Raw genomic sequence first — 25,615 nt, 5'->3', positions numbered from 1 at the left:
AATGGCCTACTCCTGCACCAATTTGCAATGTTTCTATGTAAGAAGTAGATTTTAAGAGTCCTGTTTCCTCAAGGGAACAATTAACACAAAAAAATAGGCCAAGGTTTGAAATGACCTCCCTGCCACCTTACCGCTTGTTTCTCCTTTAAGATGCTCCTTACAACCTATCCCTGTCGCCGAGCTTTCCATCATCTTTCCTGATATCTTCTCTGTTAAAAATAGTTTGCTCGATGTATAGATGTATAGATACACTCTGACTGGGTGTGCTTTATACAATGTGATAATGGTCTGCATGAATTCACTGCTGGGGAGCTTTCTGTCTCATCAGAAATTCAGTATCAGCTGTAGAATGAAGTAAACAGAATAAACTGAATCATGGAAGTGCAATTATCCTGGAGGCTGTTTACAATCCCTCTCTGCTTTGGATGCAGTTCCCTTTATTCTCGAAACACAAAATGCGGGAGTAACTCTGTGGGACAGGCACCATCTCTGGAGAGAAGGAATGGATGACGTTTTGTGGTCGAGACCGCTCTTCAGACTAAAAGTCATGGGAAAGGGAAACGAGATGATGTCGGGAAATATAGAACAATGAATGAAAGATTTGCAAAAAAGTAATGATGCTAAAAGAAACAGGCCATTGTTTGCTGTTTGCTAGGTGAGAACAAGAAGCTGCTGTGACTTGGGTGGGAGAGGGATAGAGAGAGAGGGAATGCCAGGGTTACTTAAAGTTAGAGAAATCAATATTCATACCACTTGGCTGTAAGCTGCCCAAGCAAAATATGAGATGCTGTTTCTTCAATTTATGTTTGGCCTCACTCCTAGTGGAGGAGGCCTAGGACAGAAAGATCAGTGTGGGAATGGGAAGGAGAGTTAAAGTGTTTGGCAACTGGGAGATTGGAGGATGTGGGCATCACTGGCAGGGACACTATTTAGTGACCATCCTGATAGCTTGAATGGAGTTTCATGCCTGGCCATTTCACAGGGAATCAACCACACTGCCACGGAGTTGGAGCCTTTCCGACAAAAGACATCAGCAATCTGCCTATCGTGGTTTGAATCACAAATATCAAGTTTTCATTGACAAACATATTTCATTAACTAAGTAAACTAAACTGAACTTGCTCACCAACTGAGTCAGTGAGGTGGGCATGTGGCCATTCTTCCCCACCCGGTCGTTCCCCTATCACGGCTGTTTCAGGAATCTTTTCCAACACATTGATTTTGTTCATTTCCAACTAGCCAACAGTTCTGAGGAATGGAACTCTGTCATAAGTTGAAGAGGACGTGTGTGACGATTCTACCACTCGTCTGCGCTCTCAAGGGCAACTTAAAGCAGCCACGTAACCACAACCCGCATGGATTTGAGATGTGGGGAGGAACTGGAGCATCCAGAAGAAGTGTTTACTGTGGTTTCCCTGTTCCTTAGTCCCAAGAAAGACTCCTTCCAGTCGCAAGCCTACTGTGGTGACTCAACATGGGGTCGTTCGTACCAGTCTCACTCCAGGTCCATTCTGATCAGTGGACTTGTATCAAGGACAGATGATTGTGTTTAAGAAGGAACTGCAGATGCTGAAAAATCGAAGGTAGACAAAAATGCTGGAGAAACTCAGCGGGCGCAGCAGCATCTATGGAGCGAGGGAAATAGGCAACGTTTCGTCCCGAAACGTTGCCTATTTCCCTCGCTCCATAGATGCTGCTGCGCCCGCTGAGTTTCTCCAGCATTTTTGTCTACCTTAAGGACAGATGAAATGCGGTGTACGTTCTGGAACCTGACGTGCAAAGCAGGAAGGCAGCTCACCAACAATCCCAGCATCGGCTTCCAATGTCAATTTCAGATCAATTTTGTTTCCGAGGACTAATGTTAGTTTGTGTTCTCTGGATGTGGAAGGCAGTCAACAACAACAGCCTATTAATCACAGAGAGTTCACTATTACTTTTGTAGTTTAGGGAACAAGCTGACCTAGATTCAGAAAAATCAACCCTGCTGTATTTTTAATCTTGCAGATGAAAGACAGCAATAAAAAAAACCCCTCAGGAAACAGGATATCACATTAGATGAATTAAGATCACATAGAGGTGATCTTTTATTGAACTTAAAAGTTTGAAATAATCTATAGAGTTTGGGGGGGGGAGGAGGTGGGGGGGGGGGGGGGGGGATGTTGGGAGAGAACCGGTTTTGTTTTTTTTTTGTCGGGCTGGTCATATAATCACCTTGTGGCTGTGAGCCAACGTCTATTCTTTTCTGACGTGGGAAGGGATAAGAGCCAGACTTTGTCTAGTGTAACACCAGATCTGATATCAATATCACAGGCCCTGTATCAAACCCTTTCATTGCTGTTCATTGTCTGAGTGCTGCTATCATCCAGCTGGAACCCTGAGAACAATGCACGGGTACAACCAGTACTGCCATGTCTGCCGCCACTTGGAGCTGTGGGAGCCACAGCCCTTCCGATCGCTATTGTACATTTACAGGCCTTCAATGCCTATTATCATTTTACTATCTCTTTTCAATCGTATTCCATTTAAAGTGACACTGCCCTTTCCTATCCACACCTTTCCCGATGCTGGTGTCCATGGCAAGACCCACCCTCGACAAGACACAACTCTACTCCACCCCTGGCTGTGTGTTGATCGGCCCAATAGACAAAATAATCTTCTTCCCACCCCCCCCCCCCCCCCCCTCACCATCCATCTGTTCTCACCCCACCCACCTGCAGTCAGGAACGGAACTGCAGGAGGCCAAGAATGTCTGGTCAAATGTGTAAGAAGGAACTGCAGATGCTGGTGTAAAACAAAGATAGACACAAAAAACTGGAGTAACTCAGCAGGACAGGCAGCATCTCTGGAGAGAAGGAATGGGTGACATTTTGGGTCGAGAGAAGGGTGTCGACACACAACGTTACCCATTCCTTCTCTCCATGGACACTGCCTGTCCCACTGAGATACTCCAGTTTTTGTATCCATCCAAGCAGGTCTGATTTGGATTTGAGTTATGGACTCGCATGGAACAGAAGTAGAACACTAATTTACACCAATCTTACACTCATCCCTTTTTATTTTCCTGCATTCCTATCAATTCGTCCTCTCATCTACTCATTAGGGATAACTTCGACTGACCAATCAATCTACCAACCTGTACATCTTTGGGACATTGGAAGAAACTGGAGTATTTAGGGTGGTCACACGGAGAATGTACAAACTCCACATGGTCTGGATTGAAGCCACATCACTGGAGCTGAGATCCTTCACCACTGCCAGCTGCATCACTGTGCTGCCCATTGATGCCAAGTTTATGCTGAGTTACTAGATGTCAGTAAGAACACACATACTGACCAGCAAAGCAGATGAAAGAAAGGGGCTGTTATGGGCCTCAAATCTCAATGAATGAGGTAACAAAGATAACCAATACCGAGAATGCCTGTGCCCAGTGGCTCACCATGGAACAGTGGATGTGGAGAAGATGTTTCCACTAGTCTTGGATTGGAGGTTATAGCTTCAGAATAAAAGGACGTTCCTTTAGGAAGAGATGAGGGGGAATTTCTTCAGTCAGAGGGTGGTGAACTTGTGGAATTCATTGCCGCAGAAGGCTGTGGAGGCCAAGTCAATAGATATTTTTAAGGCAGAGAAAGATAGAATCTTGATTAGTACAGTCAGAGGTTATGGGAAGAATGCAGGAGAATGGGGTTAGGAGGGAGAATTAGATCATCCATGATTGAATGGCGGAGTAGACTTGGTCTAATTCTGATCCTATCACATAGGAACTCATTAATTCATAAAGAACGTATGTCAAGATTGGAAGTAAAAGCAGGCTTGTGTATGCCCACTGTAGTCAAACTGATTCATACAAATGTTACATTGATTTGTCATTGTGGGTCGCTGGCAGTTTTAAAATGTTGCCAGTGGGAATAACTCATGTATGAAGCCTAGAGCCACAGGTGACAAAGTACTGGAAGGTTCCATGGAGTCAAAGCACAAAGTGACTCAGCTGCTGTAATACATGAGGAGTGGAGACTGCAGAGGGAATAAGTTAACAAGTTAGCAGTCTATTGGCTTTAAGGTTGATTTGGCCTTCTATTGAGGTTCTGTCTGGGATGTTGCCAGGGAAATGTGAAAACCTCAGAAACAGTTCCACATGTTTTGCAACCCACACTGGAGTTCAAACATTGACAAACAGAGAGAAGGAAGAAAGAATGTTCCTTCTTTCAGAGCACAGTTCATGACATGGGGGGCAGCCAGAACGTTACATTTAAACACATATCGAGCCGCGATCAACTTTGCAATGTCAGGAATGCAACCGTCTCTGGGGCAGGAAAAAAATTGGCAACGTTTTATTTTCTAATTGTTTATTTAGTTTAGAAATACAGTGCGGAAACTGGCCCTTCGGCCCACCGAGTCCGCACCAACCAACTTAACACTATCTTACACAAACTTTACAAACTCAAGCCACCTACACACCTGTACGACTTTGGAGTGTGTGAGGAAACTGAAGATCTCTGAGAAAACCCACGCAGGTCACGGGGAGAACGCACAAACTCCGTACAGATAGCGCCCGTAGTCGGGATTGTGCCCGGGTCTCCGGCGCTGCAAGAGCTGTACGGCAGAAACTCGACCACTGCACCACCGTGTGCCACCCACCGTTTGTTGTGGGCGATGATGGTCCTGTCATTCCTGCCTGGCTCCGTCAGTGAGGCTTTGTCATGTGGTGGGGCTGACGTTGTTTTGTTTCATGCAGGCTGAGCAGGAAAAATGAGTTTGTGAAACACATTTTGATGACAGGATCGGTGACAATGTTAGTCAGAACTCTGTTGATGCTCTTTTTGAAGCGGATTAGTAGCACAGGTTGCAAGGCTGTCCGAAGCAAGTAGTAAATATGCATCTTGAAGCAAACTTAAGGCTTACAGTGTTACATTGTGAGTGGATGTCCACTCCTTTCATTCCTCACTCCACCCCCCCCCCCCCCCCCCCCCCCCCAGCTCATTATTTGTTTATGTTGTTGTATTAATCACATTTAGATCAAGTTATTATTGTATTGACAATGCTATTTTGAAGTTGTGCATTTTAACTGACCAGTTGCTGTGCCTCATCTTGCTTATTGGTAGCAAGCTCAGGCAGAATGATCCCAGATTTCACAATTTTGCGTCTCTCCTAGAAAGAACATTTCTTTGCATTGAGGTTAAAAAAAGCCTCTGTTCAGAACCCATGCGGATTAACTCCTGAAATGGTCTGGCCTGGTTTCGAAAGAGAAGATTCTGCATTTATTTGTAAGGTTTTAATGCTGAAACCCTTTCACAAAAGGAGGGGGTTAAGCACCTATTAGAAACCATTGCATCAGTTTTCCTTTAAGGACCCTTTGGGTCCAGTTAAAGCTGACCCCTTTTGTTCCAAGCTGCAAGCCTTCATTGAAAGCAGAGGTGGGGTTTTGGGCTGCTATGGGTCACTAGAGGCACCTTTTAAGAGCCAGCCCATGCCCCGAGGGTATAGAGCTGTGATGGCGCCGTGCAGCAAACTGGTTTATGCGCATTGTTTGGTCATTGGCTTAATAGGATAAATGAAGCTGGACAACCTCCTGACCTATGCTGAAATGCGGTAACTTTTGTATCCTTAAACCAGATCAGGAGATTGAGGACAGGGGCCTGCTTATCCATTAATCTGCCTTTTTAAATAACTGAGCATTTAATCCGATTTGTTCCATAGGATGACAAACTTTCCTTACATTTGTCCAACTTTTCTCCTGGTCTAAACTGGGATTCACGTTGTGTGTGGGGGGGGGGGGGGGGGGGGGGGGGGGGGGGGTGACTGCATAGGCAGGCATTCTGTGTGTTTTTGCTGCAAGACTCTCAATTTCTCTCTGAGATTTCTTGCAGAGCAAATAAAAACGTGAGCATTGAGTGCTGATGAGCTGTTTACATTTTAATTGTGTCATGCAGCCGAGGTGCAATGTGATACTGGCTCTGCTCTGTAGTCAGCAATGCAGTTGGTGCAAATGATGATGCCAATGTTCAACATTGTTCATGCGGCATTGTTAAGTGTACATTGCTTACTTTTAGCTGTGCAGTAACATGTGAGCCTGAAGGAATTGTCTTAATTTTGCATCAATCTGCATCCACCAGGTGTATATTTGGAGTGGAAACAGAAGAAACCACAAAGGTATTCAAAAAGGTCTTCTTCCCTTAAGGCCTGTCCCACTTATGCGATTTTTTTTGGCGACTGCCGGCAGCTGTCATAGTCGCAGCAGGTTGCCGAAAATTTTCAACATGTTGAAAATCCAGCGGCAACCAGAAAAAGGTACGACTCTTTGGGCGACTACTCACGACCGTACAGGTGTCACTCCTGGTATGGTGGTGAGTAGTCGCCCAAAGAGTCGTACCTTTTTCTGGTCGCCGCTGGATTTTCAACATGTTGAACATTTTGGGCAACCTGCTGCGAGCGACTGTGAGGGGTGCCGGCAAGTCGCCAAAAAAAATTGCGTGAGTGGGACACGTCCTTTATAGCTCAGCCGAGGAGCAGTGAAAACTCTGGGGGAAATAGAGCAAGTGATACTGATGCCTTTATAGTGATTGGGATTACTGTGCTTCCACTGAAGTTATGGTAGAAATTTGCTTCCGATGTCCTTTCCCAGAGCTGTGCTTCTTGGGTTCACGCTGTCTATGCTTCCACCATATGTGCTTACAGAGACTGTATTTACTTTGCCCTTTGCTTCTGTCCAATAAATTCTTATTAGCACCGTGAGGAAGAGATTTAATTATGTTAATACGTTCAATATGTTTCACCCCACCAGCCTCTGCATCCAACACATCATCCTCCAACATTTCCATCTCCTTCAACGTGATCCCCCCCACCATTCACCTCTTCCCATCCCCATCCCATTCCATCTTCCGCACAGGCCGCTCCCTCCACAAATGCTTGGCTCACTCATGTTCCCACTCAAACCACCCCCTCACCAAGTACTTTCCCCTGTAACTGCAGCAGATGTAATACCTTTCTGTATCCCTATCATTCCCCCCTCACCTCCAGGGATCCCTGCAGTCTTTCCAGATGAGACAGTGGTTCATGTTCACCTCCTGGAACCTCATCTACTGCATCTGGTGCTCCCGATGTGGCCTTGTGTACATGGGCGAGACCAAGAGTAGATCGCAAGAGTCGGACACGGTCGTCCGGATCTCCCAGTTGCTGAACATTTTAACTCCTTCTGGTGGAGGAAGAAGCGAGTTGATGCCATGGGAAATTGAGAGATAATTAGTGTTATTCCACATGTTAATCTGAGTCCCATTTTGGAAAAATCAATTAAATGTTGCAAATTATTGGCAATGCTGATCATGGTCCCCAGTGTTTGCTGGTGGGCAGTTTCATATTCCAATCAGTCAAAGTCACAAGATGGCCTGAAACCCACATCCTGGACACAAATAGTTTACAATGATGCCAGACCAAAGAAACACCAGGCTGCAAGCCTAGGGTAAGGCCACACGCCTCAAGCCTGCTCTACTATTTAATAAGATCACAACTGATGCGACTGTAACCTCAACTCCATATTTCCATCCACCTGTGATAACCTGTCATCCTTTTGTCTATCAAGTACCCATCCTCCGCTTTAAAAATGTTCAAACACAAGAACATTCTATGAGTGTGCAAACCTTTTTGAGAGAATCAGTTTTCCCACAATCCTGTCTTAAACGGTGACTCCGTTTCCTCAAGTAGTGATTTACAGCACCAGGATCCCCACCCTGTTTCTGGCATTTATAGGACTAGATTCGCCAATTGTCGTAATCAACCCACCCTTCCTTGTGCTGCTGAAGACCTGTCTACATCTGAGGAACGTTCACACCGTGTTGGCGTGAACACTCGCTCAATCTCCTGACTGTGTTGGGCCACTTTGTCCAACCACTGCCTCTTGGTCCTCACGTAAGCAAAATGTTCAAATTGCTTTCATCTTCTGTTTACTTGTCAAATCCCATTTTCATCTTTAACCAAATCTTGTTTTACGAGGTGCGACATCTATAACGTGATATCTGTGCATGCACACAAGACATTTGACACAAGACAAGGTTCACCAGACTGATTCCTGGGATGTCAGGACTTTCATATGAAGAAAGATTGGATAGACTCGGCTTGTACTCGCTAGAATTTAGAAGATTGAGGGGGGATCTTATAGAAACTCACAAAATTCTTAAGGCTAGATGCAGGAAGTCCAGAAGTCCAGAACAAGGGGTCACAGTTTAGGATAAAGGGGAAATCTTTTAGAACTGAGATGAGAAAAACATTTTTTACACAGAGAGTGGTGAATCTCTGGAATTCTCTGCCGCAGAATGTAGTTGAGGCCAGTTCATTGGCTATATTTAAGGGGGAGTTAGATGTGGCCCTTGTGGCTAAAGGGATCAGGGGGTATAGAGATAAAGCAGGTACAGGATACTGAGTTGGATGATCAACCATGATCATATTGAATGGCGGTGCAAGCTCGAAGGGCCGAATGGCCTACTCCTGCACCTATTTTCTTGGTTTCTATGTTTTCAATATAGCATAAAACTGCAGGTAGATTTGAAGAAGGGTCTTGACCCGAAATGTCACCCGTTCCTTCTCTCCAGAGATGCTGCCTGAGTCCTGCTGAGTTACTCTAGCTTTTTGTGTCTATCTTCGGTTTAAACCAGCATCTGCAGTTCCTTCCTACAAAGGTAGGATTTTTTAGCTGGTTTTTTAGCTGTTTTTGTTTTTTTTTAATCTGTAGATGGTGTCTCATGACAATGTAACCACTTTAATTGGGAACTTTAGTGCATGGAACCAGAATTTCTACACAAGTGTGGCTGTATAGTTGGAATGTATTCCTGCCTTTTACATGACATTGAACTCTTCTGCACTGATTTTGTAATTGAGAATCTTAGACCGAATGTGGCAGTTTTGGTGGTGTTGGGTTTGTTAAACGACATTATTATTTTTGGTGGGATAGGGAAATGCAGGGGTGGAAAAGTGTTAATTGGAAGAAGAGAAAGATAACTCATTGTTTTTAATCAGTGTGACTCGAGATTATGAATTGTTTGCAACAGTGAATAATGGCATGGTTAGGGTCATTGTCCCTTTAAATGCTGGTGATAGTTTCATTCTGCACGTTCAACACAAGAGAGTTGAATGATTGCAGCTTTTAAAAGGGTGCCATCATCTTTTGTAGAACATTAGTATGCAGGATCAAAGCTAGGCATAGACATTCCTGAAATCTATTTTGCTACTCTCGGAGCTGGCAAACAGATTCTCGTGACTAACTGGCACATCAGCAGAAGGTTCATCTGATTCAATGTGTACAAATTACACAAAAGGAATTCCAACTGCAAATAAACCGGCAAGAGTCATAAAAACAAATTATAACAGCTTTTGCCATTACTAAGAGGGGAAGAATTCAACAGAAGTAAGCATATCCTGTCTCTGTCTGATGGGCAATAAGGGTTTGGCAACAACTTTAATCAAATCCTTTTTAAGTCTCCATGGCAGAAGACAAAAGCACACATTCCAGAAATAGTGCAGAAGTGAATTTCTACTGTACATGAAGATGTAAAATGAACAGGTGGTACAAAATGGTCTGTCGCTGGGGCATTTAGTGGGACTAAAAGCTGACAATTCCCCTGCATCCCCCACGATTTAAAAAAAAAAGATTGTGGATGCATTGGTTTTCATTGCCCAGAATTCTGCACATTTTATAATGGTCCATGTTGGCTGTTCAAGAGAAAACAGTGAATGATAAATTAGTTCCAGTAACTTCATATCATTGACAGGGAATATTAGAATTACAGACCCTTTTGAAAATTAACATGGTTATGCTAGATGACACAAATTTATGAAAGAGAGCTTTTGTTTGACAGGATCGTGGTTAATTTTAGCTGAGAGGTCGTTACTTACTTGGTGCATCTAGATTGTCAGAAGAGGTTGTGAGGCAGGGTTAGAGATTGTGTGCTTTGGGATCATGTGCTCATGCACACTGTGGATTAGTAAACTGAGTGTGGAATGGAGTTCATAGATCATTACAATCGATTTATAGCCAAGCCAACCTACTGTACGTCTTGGGAAAGTGGGAGAAAACCACAATAAATCCACGCAGTCATGGGGAGAATGTACAAAATCCATAGAGACAGCACCCGTAGTCAGGATCAAACACGGATTTAGATTGGAAACATAAACTGAGGGAAGACAAAAAGAGGCTGATATAGAAATAACGTGTCAGATACAATATAATGTGAACAGAAAAATGATCCAATTTAGTAAGAAACATTTTTAAAAAATCATACATTATTACAATATCCTGGAAGGGTATGGTTCATATACGTTTGTGTGTGAAACATGGAAAGTTGTGGATCAGCAATTTGGAGAACAGTCAAATATTATGAGCAACATAATAGGAAGGTAGACAAGGACCAAGATCAAAGCAGCCGAATCTGAATGAATATTGGAGCATATTGAAGGGGTCACATGGCCTAATGCTGCTCCTACTTCTGAAGTTCATATTCTTTTTTCAAATGGTACGCTATTACAAGTCTGCACTGTGAGAGTAAAGAAATCTACTGCAATTTGTCCACCAGACCACACCTGGAGTACTCTGTAAAAATGTTGTTCTGTGTAAAAAAGTGGAATGTTAGCGGCCTGTCCCACTTAGGCAATTTTTTTGGCGACCCAATCGTTGCGACTTAGGACATCCACCTACGACCACATCTACGACAACGTACCATCACACAGGCGACAACCTACGACAACCAAAGTCAACCTACGTCCACCCGCGACAAGCAACAGCCCTGTCGGTGACAACTGAAGACAATTCAGTCGCCAGTACCTGTCGCTGATCGACGTAGGTTGACGTAGGTAACGCCAATGGAATTCATCAAAGTCAGCGCCCGGCGACAACCTACAACAGAACCTATGATAGGAGAAGGCAGGCAACGTCAAGCCCATTGTCACCGAAAGGTTTTGAACAAAGGTTTTCAAAATCCAGCTTTCACCGAAAAAATCGCCTAAGTGGGACAGGCCCTTAACGTTGTCACAGGGAGTGGCATTACTTGTTATTGGTGGTATTGTTGATATTACTGTATCATGCAGTGAGGACCATGAGAGTACAATACACCCCCATTAACCAGAGTTTAGAAGACTAATGGGTGAGCTAATTGAAAGCTGAAACGTTAAATTTATTTCTCCCTCCACTGCCTGACATGTTGAGTATTTTACGCATTTTTGGTTTAGTCAGACTTGCTTTTGCTTTTGGACTTGAAAAGTGAGTTACTGAGAGCAGAGTTTCCCTGACTTGGAAATTGAGGGACTATTGGCAATAAGTAATTGAGGAATGAAATGAGAAAATTTATCCTCACTTGGTTTGTGATTATTTTGGGATTCGCTATGAATGCTAAATCATTGAATATATTTAAGGCAGAGCCATTGCGTTACAGAGAGATTCTGAAGAAGGGTCCTGTCCCTTCACTGATGCTGCCTGGCCAGCCAGGTTCCTTCAGCACTTTGATTTTTGCTCAAGATTCCAGCGTTTGCAAGTTTATGTGTCTCATTTTGAATTGATCTCCAATGGGCCACCAAAGCCTCACAGGGTAAGTTGACTGATTTCTGCACTGCTGCTTGCCGCTTTACATTGCCCTGCTTGCCCTGGCATCTCTTATATCTTGTACCTACCTTACATGTAAAATACTTTGCAGGGGGACCTCCTTTCGGAATGTCCCTTCCCCATAGCCTACTGCCTTTTAGTCACTGAGTTACAGTATCATACAGCATGCAAATAGGGTCATTGCCACAACTTGCCCACACCGGCCAACATATCCCAGCGACACTAGTCCCACCTGCTTGCGTTTGCCCCGTGTCCCTTCAAACCTGTTCTATCCATGTAACTGTCTAACTGTTTCTTAAACATTGGGATAGTCCCAGCCTCAACTACCTCCTCTGGCAGATAGATGTTCCATACACCAGATTCTTATTGAATGTTTTTCCCTTCACCTTTTCTCCAGGAAAGGCTGCTGATGAGGGTGCCCTGCTGGAGGGTGGCAACGTTTTTGACACCGTGGGGCGGGGCGGGGCAGGCCAGCGCAATGATGCTGCTGGTACTTTCTACAAGACAACCATCACCCTGTCTCCCGTCCAAGTAGATACATGGGAAAGGACCAACAATGTCACTTTAAATTCCAGTTTGGGATTGGACTCTGGCAATAATGATTATGAGTTCCTCTAATTGAATAATTGACTGGTTTACCACAACACTCTCATGTTCTGAGCTAACTTTTAATCACAAACTATCATCTTACCTATTTATAAATGGGGTGAGCCCTGTCCCAGATGCTATGTTATGTATAGTTACCGATAAGGAGCAGGTGCAGCCTCCGATTAAAATATATTCCGTTTCCTTGGTAACCACTTTTAGTTTCTAGATGACCTGCTTTATCCCCTCGCTTGAGTTTTCCCAAGCTAATCCCATAATAGCACTGGAAATCACAGGCGTTTAACACGTCTATTAAATCAACTCATGAAGAATGGTCTCGACCCGAAACGTCACCCATTCCTTCTCTCCAGAGATGCTGCCTGTCCCGCTGAGTTACTCCAGCATTTTGTGTCTATCTTCCATATAATCCAGCAATGTCTCCTGGTAGACACAAAAGGCTGGAGTAACTCAGCAGGTCAGACAGCATCTCTGGGGAAAAACAATAGGTGACGTTTTGGGTCGAGACCCTTCTTCAGACAATGTCTCAAAGTCTCCTGGTCGATCACTTCGTACAGGCGTTGAATGTACTGGAGTTGAGTATTCAAGAAAAGGACACAAGCAATTTTGTTGTATCTTCACAACCTCTGTGGCAGAGGACTTCAAAGCTACAACCGCCTGAGTGTGAGCATACCTTCACATCTCAATGCTAAATCACTGCATCTTGGTACACGCGACATTGATAAACCATTATCAAGAACATAGTCTGTTTCTCCCCTCTCTCTCTCCCCCCCTGTCTCTCTCTCACAAACACACATATACATAGGCTCTCATTTCTTTCTCCCTCTCTCCCCCTCTCTTCTGTGCTCTCGCTCTGAAATCCAGCAGTCAAATTGCACACAGTACGATCTCACGACCTGCATTTTAACATTGAGTAGTTGGCTGGTCTTGATCCAATATCTATCTGACTACGTCAAAGAGTGCTACAACTGGACCAGAGTTCATACCCCAATTGTAACTGCACAGGATGGCCAATTGAGATCCCTCGATGACTTTGGGGGTAATTTAAAACAAGATCAAGTGACGTGAAATACCAAGGTAGAGCATGTAATAATGACGATGAAACTCAAGGATCGTTGTTTAAAAAAAGCGAGTTCAGGAAATTCTCCAGTGAGGGAAATATACATTTTGCAATACCACGTGTGACTCCATGCTCAAGAAGATGTGGTTGACTCCTACCTGCTCTCCAAATTGGCCCAGGTTCGGGATGATAAGTGCTTACTTTATCAGTGATGCCCATATCGCATAAATAAATAAAGAGTCTTGGATTCAGACCTCGGTGTGTGCTAAACCTGCTGATCTTGGCCAGAAACAGATTTCAAATCAAAGATTTTTCATTAGCATTGGGAAATGCTAGATATTTTTTAAAAGTTCCTCAGAGAAAAGGGAGGGGATGGAGGGGAGCGAAAGGGAAGGTAGGTGATAGTGGAAAGGGCAAGAAATATTGAATGGCACAAAGTGTTGGAGTAACTCAGCGGGCCAGCGAGATTCTTCTTCGGAAGAAGGGTTTGAAGAAGGGTCTCGATCCGAAACGTCACCCATTCCTTCTCTCCAGAGATGCTGCCTGCCTAAGTTACTCCAGCATTCTGTGCCTATCTTTGGTTTAAACCAGCATTTGCAGTTCCTTCCTACATATTAACTCTCCCATTCCACAGATTTGTATATATCCAGCATCTTTTGTTCTTTTCAAAATCTAAATCTTCAGTACATACACTAATAATATCTTCCAGGTATGTGTTCCCTCTACTTATATTTGAATGGGAAATGCAAGTGAATTTCAACATTTTTCTGTATCTGATGAAAACCACAGTATTTTCATTATTTGTTACTTTTACTGAATGATAATTCATGTTTCTGCAATAAATGCACACCATATGAAATGCATACTCATTAAAGATATATCCCAGAAATAAGATGCTGTGCATATATTTGAAACTAGAAACCAATCTGAGCAGACTGGTTTCACTTTGTTTCCCATATGGACATATATTTGTGACTCAAAGTTACTGGAACATGGCAATTTTTATTCTGAGATTGGCACAGTATATTTGTCCAACTTCAATCAATCGCAAAGCACTTTAAATACAATAGTTTTCTTTTTTAAATCTAGTTTATTGTTCTTTTAGGAAACACAGCTGTCTTATCCAAACAGCAGGAGAGAATGTATCATTGTTCTTGACAGAGAAACAAGGAACTGCAGATGCTGGTTAATACACACAAGGCCACAATGTGCTGGTGTTGAAGTATAAAGTTGTTATCACATCTAGCTGAAACCACAAGTCAAAGGATAGCTTGCAAACATGAAGACGCTATTGAATGTGTAAACGTTGAGAATGTCAGAGAAGTTTTTGCACTGTTCTTGTTTTGTATATGTTTTTTATTCTGAATAAAGCTTATTTTTGGACAGACACAAGGATATGCAGAAAATGGAGGGATATGGATCATGTGCACACAGATATGAGTTGCTGTTCAACACAGACATTGTGAGCCGAAGGGTCAGCTCTTGTGCTGTACTCTTTTATTTTCTATGTTCCGTCTGAAAACTAGACCCTACAATAGTGCAGGACCCCGTAACTGCTGCAGCCGTCTCAGAGCATGTGACTATAAAATGTGTTACAACTGCTGATCATTGTACACTGCCTCCGAAATTCAGCAGTACTCATAATAGAAGGAAGATAGAAGACAGAATACACACACTGACATTACTATGCAGCATTTAGTTTAGTTTATTGTCATATGTACCAGGATACAATGAAAAGCTTTTGTCATGTGCTATCCAGTCGAAGAACAGACTATACATACTGTAATTACAATCAAACCATCCACAGTGTCCAGATAAAGGATGTGTAGGAAGGAACTGCAAATGCTGGTTTACAGCGAAGACAATGCACAAAATGCTGGATATGCTTCAGAGAAAGTGGCTCGACCCAAAACGTCACCCATTCCTTCTCTCCAGAGATGCTGCCTGCCCTGCTGAGTTACTCCAGCATTTTGTGTCTGCCACAGATAAAGGATACAACATTTAGTGCAAGATATAGCCTGAGAAAGTCCAAATAAAGATAATTCTAAGTGCTAGCAATTAGAGATAAATGCCTAGACATTCTGTATTGGAGTCCTGAGTGTGTCTGTCATGCAGAGCTGAGTATAGAACATTCTAACCCATCAAGACATTTCTTGAGTGCAAAATGTGTACTTGGGCTAAATAGACGATTGGAGGATCCGTTTTAGGGATATGACTCTCACTGACTTCCTTCAGCCTCGACCCGAAACGTCACCCATTCCTTCTCCCCACAGATGCTGCTTGTCCCGCAGAGTTACTCCAGCATTTTGTGCCTATATTTGGGAGTTAATATTTCTCCTCCAGTGATGAAGAGTCCTTGACCTGAAACATTAACTCTGTTTATCACTCCATAGATGCTGCTTGTCCTACCGAGTATTTCCAGCATTTCTATTTTTTTAAATATTTTATACTGATGGATTAGTTTAGGATTAATGTAAATGAATGTGAATGGACAACACAGACTCAGTGAGCAGATGTGCCTGTTCTCACTTAGTATCACTTTGACTCTATGCCTATTTCAGATTGTATTTACAGAAATACAATGAGATACTCCTGGATTGCCAAGTAGCACATGTAATGGGTAGGGAATGTCTCGGGCGACAGACGGTGAAACTGATACAGGGGAATACTATTGTGTCTAAAGGGTGAGATGTTAATGTGAGCCCCCAATTTCAATCATCAGAAGTTCCACAGGACATTTCAAAGAGAAATCCCTGTTCTAAACCTTTATAAAAATGTGATCCAATTTACACTGTTCTTTCCCAATCACCCAGAAAACTGGGATTTTCACTTCTCAGGAAAGCAGATAAAGGTTGACTTGGATTTTTGATTGTGCATTGGCCTTTTTGAAATTTGCCTGCCGATATTTTTCATTCTTGATTTATAGAGATTTCACACAAAAGTGGGTATTATAAAATTAAAATACTTAAAGATACAAGATACAAGATACAAGATACATTTAATTGTCATAAAAAGTCCTTAGCTGAATTAATTTGACTCACAATTAAGGAACGACGTATGTGCATAACATCTTTAATGTCCTTTCAGGGCATCCTAAGTGCTTCCTGGTCAGAGGAGTCTCTGCCAGACCATAATGTAGGAAACATGCCAGCCAATGCATGCTTCCACAACTGTTGTATTCCTGACTAAATCATCTGCTTTTGAATTGTAGAATGGTTATTAGATTTTTGGATTTGTACAATCTGCATTTTAAGAACTTTCTTTACCATGGGCACTGATTAAAGACTGCCATCAATACTGTGGTTCCTTTGACTTGTATAAACAGGCAGACTGAAAGAAAAGGAGGAAGTTACTTGCTCTGTTTAAGTTACAAAAGAATGCATTGCCTTTCATGAACTCAGGACATTGTGGTGCAGAAGAGAAATGGCACATCAGCTGATCTTGTTTGCATGCTGGGTGCAAATACTGTAAGTTAATGATATTCTTTCAACAAAGAATGGAATTGCATTTCTACAGAGCTCCTTGTTACGTCTGAACTCCACGTCAGGTGTAGCTTGATGTGCAAGAAACAAACCCTTCAACGTATATTCTCCATACCGTTCAAGATGCCCCATTTACACGTCTCACCTGCCCTGCCCGCGTTTGGCCCATACCCCTCCAAACTTTCCTATTCATGAACCTTCCCAAATATCTTTTTAATGCCATATGGATAAGTACATGAAAAATCAATGTTCTAATGTAGTGAAAGCATCAGTTAATTTACACATTGGACCTTGAACTAACAGCAGCGTGGTAAACATTCTATTACTGGGGTTACCTGAAATATCGCTCAGGGCAATCTTATTGAAAATAATTCTGTGGGTGTTTCACTTTGGGCATTGATAAGACGTGATTGATAATGTAAAACTATTTTACATTGGAACTGTCCACTAAAAATATTTAAGCTTTTGCGCAACCAAATCTGAATCTTTGTCCAAACATTCCCGAGGGAAAGCATTGGAGCAGGTTTTTTTTTTTTTTTTTTTTTTAATATTTTATTTTATTAGAAGTAAGCACAGTCATATGGCACCAAAGTGCCTAATATATATTTTCATAATACATTTTATGTACAACTTCTTTTTTTTTTTGTTACATTGAAAAAAGATGAGAATAAGAAAAAGAGGTTAGATAGTAAAGGATAGAAAAATGTGAAATATATAGTGTGTGAAGAAAGAAAACGAGTAAATGAAGAAAGTTGAGAGAGAAAATAGTGAAAAGAAAAGGAGATCATTATTTATAGTCTTGACCAACCCTCGTCCAGTCCTGAAACAGTTATTTTTTACAATTGTGTTGCACCATATGATTCCAAAAAAACGACGAATGGAGACCAACTCGTTATGAATTGGTCTGATTTATCCATTAGGAGGAATCGCATTTCCTCAAGATGAGCAGTGTCCAACATACTTGCAATCCACATTTTAAGCGTTGGTATTGATGTACCCTTCCAAAATTTAAGTATTAATTTTTTTGCTATTATTAAACCATAATTAAGGAATAGATTTTGAGATGTGTTCAATTTATTCCCATCTTCCATTACACCAAATATAATCATTTCAGTATTAGGTTCCATTCTTGTCTTGAATAATTTTGTAAGTATTTCAAAAATATCATTCCAAAATCTATAAAGTTTTATGCAGGAAACTAAGGAGTGTGTTATAGTTGCCTTTTGGGCTAGACATTTATCACAAGTGGCGGATATATTTGGATAAAATTTGTTCAATCTTGTTTTTGAATAATATAATCTATGTACAATTTTAAATTGTATTAGATTATGTCTTACATTAATTGAACATTTGTGAATATATATCAGGTATTTTTCCCATTTAACCTTCGTAATTTTTATCATTAATTCCCGTTCCCACTCTTCTCTAAGTACCTCTGTCGATGGTAGGTCTATATTTAGAATACTATTATATAAATAGGATATTAATTTTTGTGAGTCAGCTTCAATATTCATTGCTTCTTCCAATAAGTCAGGAGTTATTGGAGCAGGTTTAATAAGTGATATTCTTCAGTGCTGCAATCCAACCAGCTCACACAAACCCCTGCATTGTAACTAAAGCCAAGTATTATTAGAGGTGGCTGCATTATTGTATATTCTATGGTTAAATAGATAGTTTGACTTTCCAAGTCATATTTAATAACTATTAGTAAAACATTCATCCTTTCATGAACTGTATTGCAGGTCTGTGTTGTCAACAAGTTACGTGAAATTTACCAGGAAGATAAATACAATTATAATAGGCAGATAAAAGTTGCGTTTTAGAGATATAGTGCGGAAACAGGCCCTTCGGGCCACCGAGTCCATGCTAGCCCATCGATCACCCGCACACTAGTTTCATGTTATCTCACTTTCACATTCTACACACTAGGGGCATTTTACGAAGCCAATTAACCTGCAAACTTACCCGTCTTTATGGGAGGAAACTCACTCGGTCACAGGGAAATGTGCAAACTCCGCACAGACAGGACCTGTAGTTGGGATCAAATCCGGATCTCTGGCGCTGTGAGGCAGCAGCTCTCTCTATCACTGTGCTGCCCACAGATACAGCATTTTGCTCATGTATTGTCCATACTCTTTCATCATGTAAGCTTTTTTGGACAATTTACCGCATTGGCACATGGGCCATAAATATGGGCAGCAGGATACCACAGTTGGCGGAGCTGCTGCCTTACAGTGATAGCCGCCTGGGGTCAGTCCTGACCTTGAGTGCTACCTATGTAGAGTTTGCAAGTTCTGCCAGTGGCTATGTGAGTTTCCTAGAAACACTCTGGTTTCCTCCTTCATCCCAAAGAAATGTGGGTTGGGAGGTTAATAAGCCATCGTAAGTCATCGCTTGTATGTAGGTGAGTGAAAGAGTCAAGGGGAAGTTGATAAGAGAATGTGAGGTCAACAGGTAGTTGGTGTATACTCAGTTACATGATATATGTCTCTAGCATGTTATGGATTCACTGCTAATGTTCAATCCTGACCTCTGGTGCAAGTTTAGTTTAGAGATACAGCATGGAAACGGGCCCTTCTGCCCACCGAGTCCACGCAGACCAATGATCATTGGTACACTAGTTCTATTCTACAACCTAGGGACAATTTACAGAACCAATTAACCTACATGTCTTTGGAGTGTGGAAATTCACTGCTGGCGACAGCAAGTAAAGGTTAGGTACGTCAAGTTTCAATAAATGAAAGAGTAATAAAAGGGCATTTATATGGTTCAGGAGAGATCAACATAATGAAGAAAGCTCATCAGCATATTTGCATTTTTAGGCATCTACAAAGATTCAGTATTTCCACGATTATTCCCTTTTCTCTCTTCTACATTGCGGGAGAACTGACAGGAATTGAAAGCGTGGACTTCCAACTTAGGAACAGCTTCGTCCCCACTGCCATCTAACTCCTGAACACATGGCCAGTCCCACAGCCCAGTCTAGGAGGTGCCATCACAAACTCGCACCCATAACTCGACCTTATTCAGTTATTCCCATTATACATTACCATTCTTCACCACTATATTCTTGCATTGTGCTGCAGTTTTGAACAAATGGTTGCATTTATTGTTGTGTTTATCTGTATGACTCTAGATGTTGGCGGCACGACCGATGTCGCAGCGGCCTCTGCAGCCCGTCTGTCTTTTTTTATTTTATTGTCCTGTACAGTGTAAAGTTTGTGGTGGGTTTTTGACTGTGTATGTGTGGGGGCCGGGCGGGGGGGGGGGGGAAACATTTAGATCTCTTCCCTGTACGGAGACCCGACCTTTTCCCTGCCGTTGGGGCCTAGCACCGTGGAGCGGCCTCCAACCGGAACGACAGCTCAAGTTACGGAGCCTGCGGAGCTGCGGACCCACCATCGTGGAGCTGGCCGGCTTAGGAGCGTGGAGAGCTGTGATGGTGTGCGGCTGCGACCCGACTGCGGTGGATGGTGACACCGGGAGCTCGCGCGTCCCCGGTGGGAGACCGCTTTGCGGGGCACCAGCAACGGCGACTTCTCCCGCTCGAATTGCGGGGTTGAGAGTGACCTGGAGCGGGGCCTTACATCGCCTGGCGCGGCTTTGAGTGGCCGTGGGACTTGCTAGCGCCCGCCGGGGGCTTTGACTTTGACTTCGGGAAAGGAATGGAGAGCAGGGGAGAGACAAGTCTTTGCCTTCCATCACAGTGAGGAGGAGATTCACTGTGATGGATGTTTGTGTAAATTGTGTTGGTGTGTCTTGGTTCTTTTCTTGTATGGCTGCAGAAACCAAATTTTGTTTGACCTTCATGTGAGGTTCAAATGCCAAATAAACGGTATTGTATTGTGTTGTAGGAATACGGCCCAAATGTGGACAGATGGGACTAGCTTAAATGGGGCATTATGGACGAGTTGGGCCTTCCTTGTATCCTTCCTGTTTCACTACTGTTTACTCTGTGAGCTTCATGTGAATAAGGAATGTATATAAATAGTCACAAAAGGTTTTGAGATATCTACACTAATAAATATGTTTAATGGAGTGGAGGGGCGGAGGGATGATAGGTGTAGTGGACATTAGTAAGTGGAACTGTATTGACCTGAACATCTGCTGACTAATCCATCAAATAATCTTTAAAATTCAAGCTTGATAGCTTGGAGGTGCTACGCTGATGGAGCTGGTTGCTTCAAACCCAATCTAAGCTGAAACTTCACACAATCTGACCAGACTGTTGAACATGACAGGACTCTGTGATGTATCTTCATGTTTCTTCTCTATCCCCCTTTCGGAGACCCATTCCCACTCAACACATGAGCTATATCTTTCCGGTGCATTTTGTTGGCAAAATATTTTATCATTCAGTTTAGAGATACTGCACGGAAATAGGGACTTCAGCCACTGAATCCGCGCAGACCAGCAATCCCTGCCCAGTATCACTACCATACACACACACACTGGGTACCAAACCAATTAACCTGCATGTCTTAGAGTTTGGGAGGAAACCAACAATCTCGGAAAAAATCCATACAGGTCACGGGGAGAATATACAAACTCCGTACAGACAAGCATCCGTAGTTAGGGTCGAACCCGGGTCTCTGGTCCTGTAAGGCAGTAGCCTAATGGGTGTCCTGCCATCTTTATGATTCTTGATTATATGGACGAGCAGCTGGATCTCTTAATAACTTGACAGAAATGCATCCAGGCTGGAGATAGGGATGAAGTGGGAGGGAAATGAAGAGACAATATTTATGGTACAGTCCATCCGATTTTGAATAATGATATAATGTGATCGGGCAGCATTGTGCCAGCATGCCAACATATTCATTTGTAACGGGATATTTGTTATATTGATTGTATTGGGAAGGGTGATTATAGGGTGATGAGTTGTATATATGACCAAGAGATACTGTTTGGTATATGAGGGGTTTTTCTTTTTTTTCTCTTTTTTTGTATGCCTTTGTAAATATTTGATTAGTGTACAAATTTAAATAATTTGGTGTACATATAGCTGCTGGTCTACATATGGTGTACATATAGCTGCTACATTTGTATAAGATAATTATAAGCAGTTGAATAAGGGGTGGGAATTAATAAGCTTTGGCTTCTTCCTGCTCCTTTTCGGACACATACGATTTCATTTATTTATAGATATTATTTATGACACTTTATAAATATTCTTGTTTTGTTTTTTGTTTATTTTTGTAAGTTGTTTCACACTTGCTTTTTATTATTTTATTCTGTTCGAAATAGAGAATTAAAACAAAAAACAATAACAAAACTGTAAAATAAATCTCTGGTCCGTGGTGTTCAATGAAGGATATGTTCGTGTGCATCAAGGCTAGATACCAACTTTGTTTAGAATGAATATAGCCTTGCACTTATTAATTTGCTGTGTGTGTCGATTCTCCGCAGATGCACCCATTGGGACTATGCAACAACAATGATGAGGAGGATCTGTACGAGTATGGATGGGTGGGGGTAGTGAAACTGGAGCAACCGGAACTGGATCCCAAACCCTGTCTCACCGTGCTGGGCAAGGTAAGGAAAGATACTGCGCTGAGTGTATGGATCTGATCCACACACATTCTCTGCTCTGACTTTCCCATGATCTGATCTGGTTCCATGGTCTGAATTTAGCAATGTTTGCCTCCGCAGATTAAAAAAAAAACCCAAATCTAATGGTTCAGCATTTTGTCTATGTTTAGAAATGTTTCCAGAACGTTGTGAGCAGCCAAGAGCGAAGAAATGAAAGGAGAATTAAAGGAAGACAACTTTTCCACCTATTGAATGTGAAAATAATGTAGGTGGGGAAGAATGGTAGCTTCACCTTGGGGGTGTGCAAAGGAAGATGATTGGGTGATGAAACCTCAAGGATTTTGTTCAGCTAATGTGAGCAATCCTTTTCTTGCAGCTGAGATTCACCTTGGAAGGTGTTTAGCTGACGGAGGGTTAGCCTGCTTATTGTGCACCTTTTCTTGCAAGTTATGAATTGTAATGCATATTATCTGCACATATGGAGAACAAAAATGCCCAGTGATGGGTAGTGCATCTACGGAGAACCAAGTCCAGATGATATCTACGGATTCAGGTTTCCTGCTCCGACACCTGTTTAATCTTCCTGTTTACCATTGTATCCTTCTACTTTGACCATCTGACATTTTCTGCAGCATAACAGACTTCACTGGTGTGTCTGCTGTCTTCCCAAGTTTCCATACCCAAATCTCGACATTTAATTTCTATAGTTTTACTTGGCAGCAAATAACTCCCCTTATTTCATACCCGACTGCAATAGTAACATAGAAACATAGAAAATAGGTGCAGGAGTAGGCCATTCGACCCTTCGAGTAATATTTTCAACTCTGGTGAGACATCCATTCTGTTATCTTTTTTGTTCAAAACAAGGTAATGTAGAGGTAGTGTCATAGAGTGATACAGTGTGGAAACAGGCCCTTCGGCCCAAGTTGCCAACTTGTCCCAGCTACACTAGTCCCACCTGCCTGTAGTTGGTCCATATCCCTCTAAACTTGTCTTTTCCGCACATCTGCACATACAGTATGTAGAATTTACCTCCCTGCTTTACCTCCCCTGCTTTAACTCCCCCCTCGACTCCATTCAAGGACCCAAGCAGTCTTTCCAGGTGCGGCAGAGGTTCACCTGCACCTCCTCCAACCTCATCTATTGCATCCGCTGCTCTAGGTGCCAGCTGCTCTACATCGGTGAGACCAAGCGTAGGCTTGGCACTCACTTCGCTGAACACCTCCACTCGGTTGGCAAAAACCAACCTGATCTCACGGTGGCTCAGCACTTCAACTCACGATCCCATTTTGAATCCGACCTTTCTGTCCTGGGCCTCCTCCATGGCCAGAGTGAGGACCACCGTAAATTGGAGGAGCAGCACCTCATATTTCGCTCGGGCAGTTGACACCCCAGCTGTATGAACATTGACTTCTCTAATTTCAGGTAGTCCCTGCTTTTTCCTCCCCTTCTCAGCTCTCCCTCAGGTTCCACCTCTTCTTTTCTTCTCCCCCCCCCCCTCACATTAGTCTGAAGAAGGGTTTTGGCCCAAAACGTTGCCTTTATCCTTCGCTCCACAGACTACTTCACCCGCTGAGTTTCTCTAGCATTTTTACTACCTTTGATTTTCCATGTATCTGTCTGTTTCTTAAATGTTGGGGTAGTCCCTGCCTCATCTACCTCTTCTGGCAGCCTGTTCCATACACCCACCACCCTTTGTAGTTTTATAATTTCCCAGTCATTACAAGGCAATGCAGTTTATTCATACTTTAGAAGCTTGATTTATATATATTCTTGTTTTCAACTTGTGGGAGATGTATCAAAACAACAGCATCAGCAGTTTTACAATCATCCACTTCTCCCTTGCCCACATCCTGTGCAAAAATAGTAAAGTTAAACAAAAAACCATCCAATTCCTGTGCGAAATCTTGGATGTAATTTTGTGCCATTCCAAATCTCTACCGTATTTCTCTGGGCCTCTCATGGTTTGTTTGACTCTTGTCTTCCTCTTTTGTCCTCTCTTTCATGTTCCCTATCTCACTCTGCAGAGTTCAGACAATAGTTATCTCTCAGAACATTCCTTCCTTGTTTATTTTTGCCTGTGGACCCACACTATCTCCAGTGTGATCTTAAAGACTATAGTATGACTGCTGATGTACGATGATCTGATGGTAAGATTAGGGCAGCCGATCGCCATAATCTGTGACGCCCTCATAACAACAATGCTGTCTCGCATTTACGAGTTACATTACATAGCTTGACAACGTTTTAAAGTAACCACAATTTATTATTATTTCCAGGGCTGTCGATTTAAACTCCGAAAGTTTGCCTGAAGCATAGAGCCTATTTTATACATTTTTCATTGAATGAATTTGCAATTTTCTGAATATAAAATGGCTTTTGATAATTTTCCCTCAAAATGAATGGATCACATTGAAGATACAGGGGAATTGATTTTTGTTCTAGTTGTGCAAAGTGAAGTTTTCTAAAGATTATTTTGACTGTTTCAAACAATGTGAAGAAGTGTTGTCGTGTTGCAACATTGCTAAATGCAGATTGGTGCCTGAAGGGCCAGTGAGAAGGAGTTTGTATGCAGATCACGTGCAGTGGGGAGAATGGGGCTGAATTAAAACCATGTTGATTGTCTATTTCCCAGGGCTTGGTAACATTCAGATTCAATTAAAGTGCAGCCCCAATTCAACTGTACTCTGTAAACTGACAGACTTCAAAGAGGCTTAATCCCTCCATTTCAGTTTGTTTGAACTTGAGGAATATAAATTCAAGGAGACAGTATTCTATTCTGCCTTCTGTTCAGAGCTTTCCTTCCACTAAGTGTGCGCCGGTTCCCGTAAACCTTCAAAGTATGAAGATGCTGGCTAATCCATACAAAGTCTGCATTGCTGCTGTGCAACCCTCCACAGATCTTCACTCTCATTGAAGTCTGGCGGACGTGTTTGTGGGTGTTGTAAGGAGGGCGTGCACCTACAGTGCATTGCGAAACTACCAAGCACCTTGGTGTCAATCAGCTGGTGACCCTCTGCTGTGGTCATCTATGCATTGGCTCCTCTTGTGTTGGCAGGGTCCAGTGGCACTTTGCCCCATGGCCAGTGGCTGGGGTAAGATGTCTAGAGGGTGGTGCCACCCCGACAACTGCTGTCGCTCAGGAATGTCACTCAACATCAGAACTTCAAAGTCAATTCAGACTAGGCCACAATTTCTGGACTTCCCCGTTACATCCTTTATTTGATAATTAAACACAAATCTAGCCGAGAGACAGACTTGATTGTGTTCATTCCCACGTTAGAGTCAACTGAAACTCCATTCCTTTGTACAAAAGTTGGGAAATAGCCAATTCTTTCTGTCCAAGGCTGCCATGGATTG

General features: G+C 42.5%; 1 protein-coding gene across 2 annotated transcripts in view; it reads left to right on the top strand.

Moving 5' to 3' along the window:
• The window catches only part of znrf3 (zinc and ring finger 3), a 309,817-nt gene that overhangs the window by 130,595 nt on the left and 153,607 nt on the right, over positions 1-25,615 (top strand). For both annotated transcript variants that reach the window (XM_055655568.1, XM_055655567.1), the window contains exon 2: positions 22,133-22,258. In XM_055655568.1, coding sequence (XP_055511543.1) covers positions 22,133-22,258 — 126 coding nt within the window. The remainder of the gene's footprint in view (positions 1-22,132; positions 22,259-25,615) is intronic.

The sequence above is a fragment of the Leucoraja erinacea genome, chromosome 25 (assembly GCF_028641065.1).
Source record: "Leucoraja erinacea ecotype New England chromosome 25, Leri_hhj_1, whole genome shotgun sequence".
NCBI lineage: Eukaryota > Metazoa > Chordata > Chondrichthyes > Rajiformes > Rajidae > Leucoraja > Leucoraja erinaceus.
The sequence above is the reverse complement of the archived record's forward strand: the minus strand, read 5'-3'. Positions and strand labels throughout refer to the sequence as shown.